This window comes from Misgurnus anguillicaudatus, chromosome 12, assembly GCF_027580225.2.
Source record: "Misgurnus anguillicaudatus chromosome 12, ASM2758022v2, whole genome shotgun sequence".
NCBI lineage: Eukaryota > Metazoa > Chordata > Actinopteri > Cypriniformes > Cobitidae > Misgurnus > Misgurnus anguillicaudatus.
The window spans coordinates 18,081,958-18,094,992 of NC_073348.2; the positions used below are offsets into that span (position 1 = coordinate 18,081,958).

Sequence of the window (13,035 nt, forward strand, 5' to 3'; positions counted from 1 at the left end):
ATTTTTTTTTAAATATTTAAGGTTTTGCTAAATGAATTTTTTCACTTAAAGTAAGAAAATGTAAGTTTTTAGGTGTTACCAGTTAAAGTAAGTTTTTTAAAGGGGCCATGGTACAAGACTTTTTTAAGATGTCAAATAAATCTTTTGTGTCCCCAGAGCACATATGAGAAGTTTTAGCTCAAAATACCATATAAATAATTTATTATAGCATGATATAATTGCCACTTTGTAGGTGTGTGCAAAAATGTGCCGTTTTGGGTGTGTCCTTTAAAATGCAAATGAGCTGATAAAATTCAAACACTGATCACAATGATACGCACAACCGGCGCAACGTCATAGAATGTCTCTGAACATGTTCACGCCCACTTTTGGGGGAAATCGCACTAGACGTTCCATTGGCTTCCATTCAAAACAGCGGAACGGAGCGGCCTTCGTGCACAGCCGGCAGGCGTAAATAACTTATGAAATCACTCAGATTAAACATGTTGAGTAATTATCTGTCCACCCTGCCTGCCATTAGAGCATGAAAGATACATCAACACATTTAATTTGGTCAATATAAAAACATGTCCCTTTCATTCTCACAGCATCAAATTTGTGTAACAACGCTCCCTATTGGCCAGAGGTGTCTTACCCGGACATTAAACTTGTACCTCATCGAGTCAACAGGGAAGCAAGCAACCCTACTGAAAAATCCAGCTAAGACCAGCATAAGCTGGTGAGCTGGTTTAAGCTGGTCCCCAGCTTGGTTTAAGCTGGTTTTGCTGGTGTTGGAAGCTGGTTTTGCTGGTGTAGCAAGCTGGTCTAGGTGTGTTTTGGTCACATTTTAAGCTGGTCTAGCTGGACTTAGCTGGTCATGCTGGAATACCAGCTGGCCCACCAGCATGACCAGCTTTGTCAGGCTGGGAGGACCAGCATAAACCACCTTAAACCAGCTAAAACCAACTAAAACCAGCTACCAGCTTATGCTGGTTTTAGCTGGATTTTTCAGTAGGGAAGTGAATGATTTTACTTCGTATTTGAAAGTTACTTCGTATTTATTTATTATGTCTTTATATTTAGAGTAATGAGTGCACTTTTCCGTCCAGCCATACAACTAACTGGCTTAGCGATATTTCCAGCAATCACTGGATGGCGTCGTTACACAAAATTTGATGCTGTGAGAATGAAAGGGACATGTTTTTATATTGACCAAATTAAATGTGTTAATGTATCTTTCACGCTCTATGGCAGGCAGGATGGACAGATAAATACTCAACATGTTTAATCTGAGTGATTTCATAAGTTATTTACGCCTGCCGGCTGTGTAAAAACGTTGCTTTGTTCCGCTATTTTGAATGGAAGCCAATGGAAGCGCTGCTTTTTTATCCCCCGAAAAGGGGCGGTGATGAAATTTACAGTCAAGTTCCCGGATGTGCCGGTAGTCCGTATGCTTGTTATATAAATAAACTATGCTTAAAGTACATTTTGTTATTTATTCTTAGCAGAGTTCACCGGAAGTTACGTGTTGACCACGAAAGCCGCTTGTTTATGTTGTTACTGCTGAAACCGTCTGTATACAGTGTTTTAAACTTTAAATACTTATATATACTATATTATACTAATATACTATAGTATTTGTTCATATGGATTAACAGCATTAAAGTAAACATATACTTCATGCCAAATCATTATACTATTAAAAAATAAAGGCCGGCCATGATATTTCTTAGCTTTTGTGTTCCATGGAAGAAATATAAGTCTTACTGGTTTTAGAGCAAAATCATGGTATCAAGGGTAAATAAATAAATAATAATTTTGGGGTGAACTACTAAATACAGTTGTACTTAGTGTGGTTGAATGTGATGTTTTGTTTGCCTGGGGGAAAACCAAAAGCAATTTGTATTTTGTCAAAACAGTGCTTTAGTTTAATGTAGCTGTACTGTCATCAGCTGATGCTAAAATTATAAGAAGAAAGACACAGATTTTCCATGAAGATACTATTGCTTGCTTTTATATTTAATGAATTAAATTCTTCTTGACCGCTGGAAAATATACTGTAACATTGAGCTGGAGGAATACCGCATAATCCACAGTTAAATAAATGTTCCTCTTAGCTTTTTCCTGAGGATGACATCACATTTGAGTCAGCACACACCCAGATATTTAGCAGAGTAATAGATGTGTATACACAAGGACCACCCAGAGCACATGTTAGACTTGATGTGTCAATTTTTATGTCTTTAGGTGGGCATCGTGTCGTATGGAGATGAAGTCGGCCACGTCTTCAATCTCAGTCAGTATGACAACACACATGAGCTTGTTAAACAAGCTGCTGATATCCCACAAAAAACCGGACACAAAACCATGACGGCTCTTGGCATTGATACAGCAAGGTGTGTCCAACTAATCTCTCATAATAGTTTTTAGAAAGGTGCCCTCAGTAAAAACAATGAATTTAAGTGTTCTTTAAAAAAAATTGCGACATAAACAAACATCAAATGAAACTTTTATTCAGACAGAGGAATTTGTTTTAGAGCCTAAACAACTTTTGACTGGCTGTTTATCCTCTAAAGGAAAGAGGCGTTTACGAAGGAGCGAGGGGCGAGACCGGGCGTCAAAAAAGTCATGGTGATCGTCACAGACGGAGAGTCACATGACCACTACAGATTAAAAGACGTCATTGATGATTGTGAAAAGGATGGTATTGAGAGGTTTGCCATTGCTGTAAGTCTGTTTTTCCACATATAATAAAAAAAATGAGGAGTTTAGATGCAAAAAAGTGTGTCTGACATGTTTTCTTGTAAATGAGCATTTATGTTTAGGTTTAGTAATTTCACTTTAATGGAAATGAAAATTGTATTAGTCAGTAATTGAAATGCCTTATTTTCACAAATGACACTTTAGTAATCTCATTAGTATTAAAAAATTTGACTTTCTCCGCAAAACACTCTAAGTGCATGCAAGCTTTTTTTTGGCAAAACCCTCCATTTCTAAAAAAAATCAATTTCTTTGGACAAAACATAATAAACAGTTGCAAAATCAATAAAGATGCAACTAGTAACATTGCAAATAATGCAAATCAAAATTTTAAAATAAATAAACAAAATCCCACTTTAGACGTTGGTGTGATTCATTTACCTGCCAAGAAACACAAAACCACTTAACTGTCACTGTTCCTGTAGAGGAACACCTAGGTTTACTTCAATATTTTGGATGTAAATTTTTATTAAATCATGACAAACTATATATTTTTGGAAAGGTCTAACCTTCTAGAATACATATTTCAGCAGTGTTTTATAAAATAAATTATGTAGCGAGAGTAATTGATTCATTTATGAAGAGAGTGTGCTGCAAAAGATTTATATCCTGCTAAATGTCACTGTCCCACCGGTGGGATGCCTACAATTACTTCCGTGTTTTGCATATGAATTCTTATCCAATCATGACAAACTGTATATCAATGGAAAGCTTCAAGAGTATAGTTTTCATTTGTCATCATCATTTTGGGAAAAGATTGACATAGTGCGAGTCATTTTCTAAAAGGTCGCGGGCCACATTGTTTTTACATATTTTTAACACTAATACTCTATCCTAAACCTATACATCTTGACAAACTATATTTCTTTGGAAAGCTCTAAGAGTGTAGTTTTCATATTTCATCACAATTTTTGGAAAATTATGACGTAGTCAGAGTCAGTTTCTAAAACGTCACGGACCACAGGTGGACCCAATTTGTTTTTACATATGTATAGCACTAATACCCTGTTCCAAACCTAAAAAATCTTGTCAAACTATATATCTTTGGAAAGCTCTTAGAGTGTAGTTTTCATATTTCATAAACATTTTGGGAAAGAAATGACGTAGTGAGAGTCAATTTCTAAAAGGTCACAGGCCAACATGTAGGCCTAATTTGTTTTTACATTTTTCTAACACTAAACCCCTATTCTTAACTGAAAAAATCTTGATGAACTATATATCACTGAAAAGCTCTCAGAATGTAGTTTTCATATTTCAAAATGATAGAAATAATGTAGTGACAGTTTTTAGTTACATGACCCCACCCTTCATAGGAATGCATATTAATTTTATATAGTATTCATAACACTATATCCTGGTATAAATCTACAGAAATGTTGACAAACTATATATCATTGGAAAGCTCTAAGAATGTAGTTTTCATATTTCAAAACGTTTTAGCAGTTATAATAATGCATTGACAGTCATTTATTAATTTGTGACAGGAGAATGCAGCAAACTGTTGACACCTAGTGGCCGTTGTTGGTAAAACCACTAAAAGTGTGACACAAACCTCCTTTTTTGTGATTTTAACTTAAAATTTGGATCACAACTGCTTGAGACATATGGCCTCATGTTTACATTATTACTTTTGTGAAACATTTTCATTTTTATAATTTTATTTATCAAATTAATATGTTATTGCATTATTTTTATTTATTAAAATAAATTTAAACTGCTATAACAATTTTTCTGTTAAATATAAAAAAAACTTACATTGTCTTCTTTAAGCTGCACATCAACTTTTCACCCCCCACTCAAAAGGGTGGGGTGACGGGTAAGTGGTTAAATGTGATCCACGGTTGTTTCGTGTGCCGTCGTTCATTAAATCGTTCTTCTGTGCAGCTGAAAAATCACAGTGGCGTTTTGCAGATTCATCCAACAAAGTGTTATTTCTGAATAGCCCGAGGCCGGGATTATCTGGTAAACATACAGTATAATACCTGCCCAGAGCATTCGGTTAATATCATTGTCTCATTTTTTACAAAGGTGATGTTTAGCGGCTTTTGCATCTGAGCTCCTCAATTGCTAACCAATTAGTATATCATAAAGTAATCAGAATCAACAGACTGAATTTAATTGTAAACTTTAACATGCTGTGTGTAATGCGTCTTTTATTGCAGGTCCTTGGCGACTATAATCGACAAAATAAAAGCACTGCAGATGTGAAGAAGTTTATTAAGGAAATTGAATACATTGCTAGTGAGAACAAAAATGATCATTTCTTCAATGTGTCGGACGAAAGAGCACTAGTAAACATCGTCGATGCACTTGGAAGCAAGATCTTTGCCTTAGAAGGTAACATGCTTAATACATCAACTATTCATTACTTTATTATGTAATGAATAGTTTACATTCTGTGTTTTATGGTATGTTTGCTAAAGTAATAACCCAAAGTAATAAACAGTTTATAGAATGGATAAGATTTATAATATGTGACCCTGGATCACAACACCAGTCATAAGAGTCAATGTTTTTACATTTCTGGATAAATAAACTTTTCATTGATGTATGGATAGAACAACAACTATTTGAAAATCTGGAATCTGAAGGTGCAAAGACATCGAAATATTGAGAAAATCGCCTTTAAAGTTGTCCAAATGAAGTCCTTCACAAAACATATTACTAATGATACATATTTTATATATATATTTACAAAGTATCTTCATGGAACATGATCTTTACTTAAAATCCTGGTGAATCACATACAATGTGTTGTGGGCTATTGCTACAAATATACCTGTGCGACTTATAACAGTGATGGTTTTATGGTCCAGGGTCACATATCATATAGAATGGGGGTTTTGATTTGAGCCAGTATTGGACAATATGCTTAAAACATTCTTGCACATTTTAAAACATTAAAACATTAAATCACATGATTTAAAAAACATATTGGCAACCACCCTGGATATTTTAGCATAACGGCAAAAAGTGTAGCAAGGCCAGAATCCCATTATTCCCAAATCCCAAATTAAATACCTTGTTTTATTTTTCAGTCATCTACAAATGTCTCAATCATAAATGTTGTGGTAAACATTATGTTTAATAATTGTTTGTCTAACAGCCACATCAGGGAACCACACATCCTCATTTGAGATGGAAATGTCTCAGTCAGGGTTCAGCGCGCACACGTCTAAAGTAAGTGTCAGTCTGCTCACACGATCAACCTTCTGCTTTCATGAGGATTCAATGAAGTGATAGAAGATCAGATTGTGGTGTCTTCTGTTATCTTGTGTACCTTTGCTTATTTTGGGTTGTGTTGTGCAGTTATCATCTCATGCAAACCCAGAGTAAACAAGCAAATGCTTGTGAGGTAGCTATACAACAACATTTTCAACTGAAACTGATAATGTTTTTTACGTTAACACAACAACAACATTTTGTGGTTCTGAAAGCGCTAACATTTAAAGACGGGTTTCAAACTTTCAACGTTTTTTTAGAAGTATTTTGGAATCTACATAAACACGAATCTGTGATAACAGTAACGTCATGTGCATGTGTTAATTTAGTCTACATATAACCAATATAAACAAAATATAACCAAACAACAATGGCGGCCTACAGGACTGTGTTTGTGCTGCTCAAGATACTACGTTTATTAACGCTTCTCCAACAAAGTTTACAATATTTTTGTGCTTTGTTGTCCAAGGTCACTTAGTAACTAATTGTCCATCTAAACAAAACAGCTAAATGCTCTTGCTGTCTTCATTGTTTGTATTTATCGCTCTGTAAAAGCGATACACATCGCTAGTGCAGTGTTTCTTTACAAAGTAACATCGCCATCTACTGGCCTGACATGCATAATATTGTACGTTTTAGTCGTCTTTGAAAGAGAAAAGAAAGAAAGATCCTTGTAAACGCAAATCTTTTTGACAGTGTTGTCCTGTGTACGTGAAATTTTTAGTTTTCTACTACATCACTGTCATTTAAAGGTCCCGTTCATTCTGTGTTTTTGAAGCTTTGATGTGTTTACAGTGCACAGTATAACGTGTTCATGTTTCATGTGTAAAAAACGCAGTATTTTTCACACAGTTTACTTATCTATATAGCGCTGTTTTCACTGTACTCAAAACAGGCTGATGTCTTCCTTGTTCTATAAAGTCCCTCCTTCAGAAATACGAATCGAGTTCTGATTGTGTATTGTGTTTGTTTAGTGTGTTGTGATTGGATAGCAGCTTAGCTTGCCGTTAGCTTAGCTGGCGACTGACGTATTCCTGTGGGCGGAGTTAAGTCAAAAAACTGTTCTTGTGACGTCATTAAAGCAGGAAGTAGAGGGCTGTAGTCCAAACCGGCCGTTCGCTGTAGGCTTTAAAGGGCGAATTCTGTTAACGAAAATATATCGCCTGGCAGTGAACTTTGAGCTTTATCATTTTACAGGTATTATTTATGCTATTATAGCAACATTACACACTAACTAGGGTTTAAAAAATGGGATCAGAAAGAACCTTTGGAGGTAGCCTTAGCTAGGTGTTCAATTGGACTGCTAAGCACATCTATAAACAGGGGTGCAAATAACTGGTGCGAGGGTGCGCATGTGTGATTAAAATAAAAACTGCGCAAAAAAAGACACTGCTCTAAAAGGCGCTTTTGCGTACTGCTGGAATATTAGGAATTGCCCCGTGCATCATTGGTAAGATAATTATTACAAACGTGTTAACATTAATGTGTATTAGCAGACGTGCAACAGTCACTGGCCGGTTTTGCCAATTTAAATATTTAAGCACAACAAGACGCGAAACAGATTTACTCACGTGTTGTTTGCGCGCACCTCAAGCGCGAGCACGATCCACATCTCAAGGTTTCAGACAGCTTGCTAGTAACTGACAGGCAGCGTGCAAGTGCCAACTGAGTTTGTTTTCTTTCACTTGAGCGAACATTTTAAAACTAAACCATCTCAAAAAGCCGTGATTATAGTAGTAAAAGTCTTTTATACATTAAATAAATACAAACAGTTAAGAAAAAATGCATGTGTGACAGTGTATTGGATCCATGCATTTAAAGTGACAGTACACCCATTTTTACAGTATAAACCTGATGCTCTTTTTAATATTAATCAAACCACAGACAAAGAAAATCATAATTTCCTTGTCTTGACTAAATAACTTTTGTAACTTTTAAAAATAATTAATCTAATATACACAGTAAAGACTATGCAGTATTATCTGATTACTTTATTTAGTTTCTGTACTCTGATTTTTTTATTTTGAACCATTTACTTGTCTTTAACAATATTTTAAATGTATATGAGTTAGCAGACATTTATAAAGGTTACATATGTTAAACAGGCATATTTTATTTTATATACATCATCGTCTACCATGTTTAAACCAAAGTGATATGGTGAAGAGAGTAGTCAGGAGATTAATAATGTTGACAGCATGTAGGATGTCGGCGCTATAGTGTGAGCACCAGGCAGCATCTCCAGGTGCTCCCTTGAGAACCAGGACAAAAAGTTATGTGCACCCCTGTCTAAAAACACATTGCACGGTTAAAGAGATGGTTCGCTCAAAGATTACATTTGTCTTTATTGAATTATCGTCATGTCACTTCTTTAAGCACAAAATGCATTATTTCTTATATACCAGAATGCCCAAAGCTGCAATTTTTCATGCAATAAAAGTAAATGGTCAATGAGGATGTCAGGCGAGACTGCAAAATATCGAAATTATCAAGATATAGCAAATGTGAATATCGCTGTATGCACATTGCAATGTTCTGCAATAAATTAGAGATTTTAATGCTCCAAAAAGTTATGCACAGAGGTGAAATGTTTGGGCGAACGGTTTAAAATCATAACAACTATGTGCTCTCCTGCTTTAAATTTCTAAGGATTACTGATTAATTATATCAAATCCATGCCCATGTGTACAATCATCTCCATAAGAGAAAACGGTGCATGCAAGGGTTTGTTTTGATGGATGTCTGTCTTACAGGCTGGTGTCATGCTGGGAGCTGTGGGAGCTTACGACTGGAATGGCACCGTAGTGATGCAAGCCGACAATAATTTTGTTGTTCCCAAAAAGAACGCCTTCCATAATCCTGCGGTGCAGAGGTACGAAGGCATGTCTGGATACGTAGGTAAGAATACGTTGCGAGTCAGACCTGAACCTGCGTTGCCCACACAAGCACCACAGTTTAATGTGTATAGCAAATCACTTTTCTAATGCAAACTTCTTATTCTTTTTAATAGCAATCATATCGACTACTTCTGACTTTCGGGCCTACCGTAACTAATAGTAGAGTATTATGAGATACCACATTATTACCAATAACATTTTCTATAAACACATTTGGAATTTTATATCCATCCCAGTGATGCCATGAGCGAGTCAGTTAAGGGCAGTTAATAAACACAGACTGTGTCTCAGAAGTCTAAACACATTGTCACAGACTGCTACCATCTCATAAACACTCACACGCTCTTCTCATATACCCTTTTAAGGACGTCGCTTCAGAATGAAACAATGGCTGGGGAACTCGAAATGACTTGATGTGGTGAAAATGTTTAAAGAGAAACAATGTTTGAAACATTTCCTAAATGCTGATTTGAGTATTAAAAGTAACAATCGGTCATGTTGGTTTATTCTAACATGAATGGATGATGTCTGTGTTTCTAAATCTTAAACAGTTTATGATTATAGTTCCAGCTGTTTTTGATAAAGTGTGCAGACTGCCATGGTGTTATTGTGGTAAAGGTTGCATTGTGGTTTTGGTTGCAGGTTATGACGTGCAGTCAGCAAACACACCTAAAGGGGTGCTGTACATCACAGGAGCGCCACGGTTTAACCACAGCGGCCGTGTCACCGTGTACCGATTTGATGGGGAAAATATCACAATTACACAGACGCTGAATGGAGAGCAGGTGTGTGTGAAGCTTTATCATCCTTATCCGTTTTGGGAGGATCCCAGGATAACTTGTTTGTGTCACTTAAAAATGTTAGGTAGAAAATAATTCACAATTTTGCAACTAAACGTAAATTGTAATTCTATATTAAATCCAGGTTAGGCTCATAATCTAATGATGAGTTTGATTTTCATCAAACTTTAATGATGAAAGTTTGATTTCAGTCATTGTTTTCAATCTTACTCATGTAAATATTAAATATATCAAGGTTATATTTTCACCGAATGTTCTTTACATTATGAATGATTTTATGTAGAAAACAGAAAACCACAAAAATGACTTCAGCTGGGTTTTCACTGGCAGTGTCACAATTGATTAACAACAATAAATACTGTACACTGCAAAAAAATTTTTTCAAGAAAAAATATAAAAAGTATATTTTTTCTTAATATATTTCTTAAATTAAGATGCTTTTTCTTGATGAGCAAAACAACCCAAGAAAATAAGTAGTTTTTAGACCAAACATATCAATTTAAGAGATTTTGTGCATAAAACAAGCAAAAAAAAATATTTTTCTATCTTTAAGAAAAATGGTTAAGATTTTTTTTGCTAACCCCATTGGCAGATTTTTTTGCTTGTATTCACAAAATCACTTAAATTTGATATTTTTGGTCTAGAAACTAGACTTATTTTTTGGGTCGATTGGCTAATCAAGAAAAAGCATCTTAATTCAAGAATTTTTAAATATTTTTACTGAAAACAAGACAAAAATACTGTGTGTAGTGTATACACCAGAGGTGCCCAAACTAGGGCTCAAAGTTGACCCGCAATGACCTTTAATTTGGCCGGGCCAAATTAAGTTAAGATGTATTTTCTTGTTGAGCAAAATGGCCCGAACTGATTTTGCCAAGTGGTTGATGTCCTCAGGGCAACATATTGTGTTGACCCAAGGACAAAATTTTTCTAAATAAAACCTATACCTACCCCAAACCCCAACCCTAACCATAACCAAACCCTAAAATCAGAGGGACATGATAAGTAAAAATCAATGGTCTAGAAACAGCTAATCTTGGCTGTAAGCTTAAACTTAAAACAAACTATAATCTTATTTCTGAAATCTGATTGGCTGATTGAAATGTTGTTCCAGGGTCAACATAACGTTGCCCTGAGGACATCAAACACTTGGCAAAATCAGGAGAGCCGAGCAAGATGACTGAAGAATAGACAAAAAATATAAAATTTAAGCTAATTTGTTCTTAAAACAAGCAAAAAAAATCTGCAAATGGAATAAGAAATTTTTTCTTGAATTAAGTGTTTATGGAAAAGTACACTTATTTTAAGAAAAATTTTCTTATTCCATTGGCAGATTTTTTGGTTGTTTTAAGCACTAAATTACTTAAAGTTTATATTTTTTGTCTAAAAACTAGACTTATTTTCCTAGATCATTTTGCTCATCAAGAAAATACATCTTTATTTAAGAATTTTTAGATATTTTTACTGAAAACAAGACAAAAATACTAAGTAAGAAAGCAATCTTTCACAGTGTAAACATTTTCTAAAATTACAAAATTTAAATTTAAATTAAATGCAAGAAATTAAAGTGATTTTTTTTAAATGTACATGTATACTTGAAGCCGAAGGTGTACAGCATGCATTACAAAACTTATTAAACTCAGGCACTATAGGCTAATAATGGAGAGGTTGAGGCAGTGGCACACAGACGAAAGAACAGTTACCTTTGAAAATAAAACTTCATTAGTTATGCCTAAACAGAGAAATGCTTATTTGCTTATTTATTTTTTAAATATTAGAAAATAATAAATTAGGTGAATCAGGGCAACTTTAATTTTAATATACTGTAACACAGCAACATTTACTTTCGGCCCACGGCCCCTTACATTGAAAAAAAATGATTCATTGAATTTAATAAATGTTTTAAGGTAAGTGGTTGCAATCAATTTATTTAAGCTACATTTAAACAAAAGTTTTATGTTTAATTTGACTTTACTAATCTTTTTTTGTTTAAATGTAGCTTATATAAATTGATTGCAACCACTTACCTTAAAAAAATTTGATTAAATTCAATTTATCATTCTTTGTAGGAAATTTTGGGCACCCCAAATACACTGTAATAAAAAAAAGGATTTTTCTTACTTAGTGTTTTTGTCTTGTTTTCTAATATAAATATCTAAACATTCAAAATATCTGCCAGTGCAGTAAGAAAAATACACTTAAAGGTATTGCGGAGGATTTTCTTTTTCCAGGTGGATCATCAAGACTCCTAGTTGTCAATCACGAGTGTTGCGCAATTACGTTTTTTAAAAAAGTGATGAAGGCGGTTCTTTTCTAAAATTCTAGAAAATCCTCCGCTACACCTTTAAATTAAGTTTATTTAATTAAGTTGAAACTGGAATTAAGTTTATTTTTCTTACTGCACTGGCAGATATCTTGACTTGTTTTAAGTAAAAAAAAAACAAGACTTATTAAATGTATCTCAATTTAAGAATTTTCAGATATTAATATTAGAAAACAAGACAAAAAACTAAGACATTCATTTTTTGCAGTGTATACACTTTTGTTTCATGTGCAATTTCGTTTTTATTCTCAGTGGTGATATTAAATGTATCATGTTCTTCTCAGATTGGCTCGTATTTCGGCAGCGTTCTCCAGACGCATGACATTGACCGTGACAATTACACCGACATACTTCTGGTAGGATCTCCGATGTACATGGGGCCGGAAAGGGACGAACAAGGTCAAGTCTATGTCTACAAACTCAATAAGGTGTGTAAGTGTGGGGTGTCTTTCATCTGTGCACACAAGCGTGATATGGCCCATTCCACATACTGAAAACATGTGTGGAGGAGAGATGTCCTGGCATTCCAAGTGGGAGCAGTAAATCCGTATCTGTCTCATGAGACTTGAGAATGTGTGTTTGCTCTGTGATGTGTGTTGTGAGTGTTTTACTGAGATAAGTAGTTTCAGAATAGTGAAGGGTTTGGAATGAGAGCGAGGGCGGCAGCTTGGCATTTTGGGTAATGGAAATCATATGAAATTGTAACGTCTCCAACTGAACACCTGCTCCCAAGAGCTTCCAAATAGAGGCTTAAATGGAGCAGTTTTTTGCTAATCGGTCAGTGTTTCTTTGTAATGCATTTTATGGTGAAAGGCAAAGATAGTGATATTCACCATGCATTTTTAATCCTACTGCGTTTCGTTTAAGAAAGTCATTTTGTGCAATGTACCGTATTTCTGGGATGGCATGAGGGGTACTGTATTTTCCGGATCATAAGCCGTACCGGAGTATAAGCCGCTTTATTCAAAAATGCGTCATTAAGACGAAATAACATATATAAGTCGCAGTGGACTATACGTCGTGTTTATTTAGGAAATAATATCACAAAATTCAA

The 13,035-nt window shown here is 34.8% G+C and overlaps 1 protein-coding gene across 2 annotated transcripts in view; it reads left to right on the plus strand.

The window, feature by feature from the left end:
- Positions 1-13,035, plus strand: part of itga1 (integrin, alpha 1) — a 209,372-nt gene that overhangs the window by 41,051 nt on the left and 155,286 nt on the right. For both annotated transcript variants that reach the window (XM_073874049.1, XM_055208986.2), the window contains exons 7-13: positions 2,227-2,375; positions 2,556-2,706; positions 4,902-5,076; positions 5,846-5,919; positions 8,715-8,859; positions 9,501-9,643; positions 12,266-12,409. In XM_073874049.1, coding sequence (XP_073730150.1) covers positions 2,227-2,375; positions 2,556-2,706; positions 4,902-5,076; positions 5,846-5,919; positions 8,715-8,859; positions 9,501-9,643; positions 12,266-12,409 — 981 coding nt within the window. The remainder of the gene's footprint in view (positions 1-2,226; positions 2,376-2,555; positions 2,707-4,901; positions 5,077-5,845; positions 5,920-8,714; positions 8,860-9,500; positions 9,644-12,265; positions 12,410-13,035) is intronic.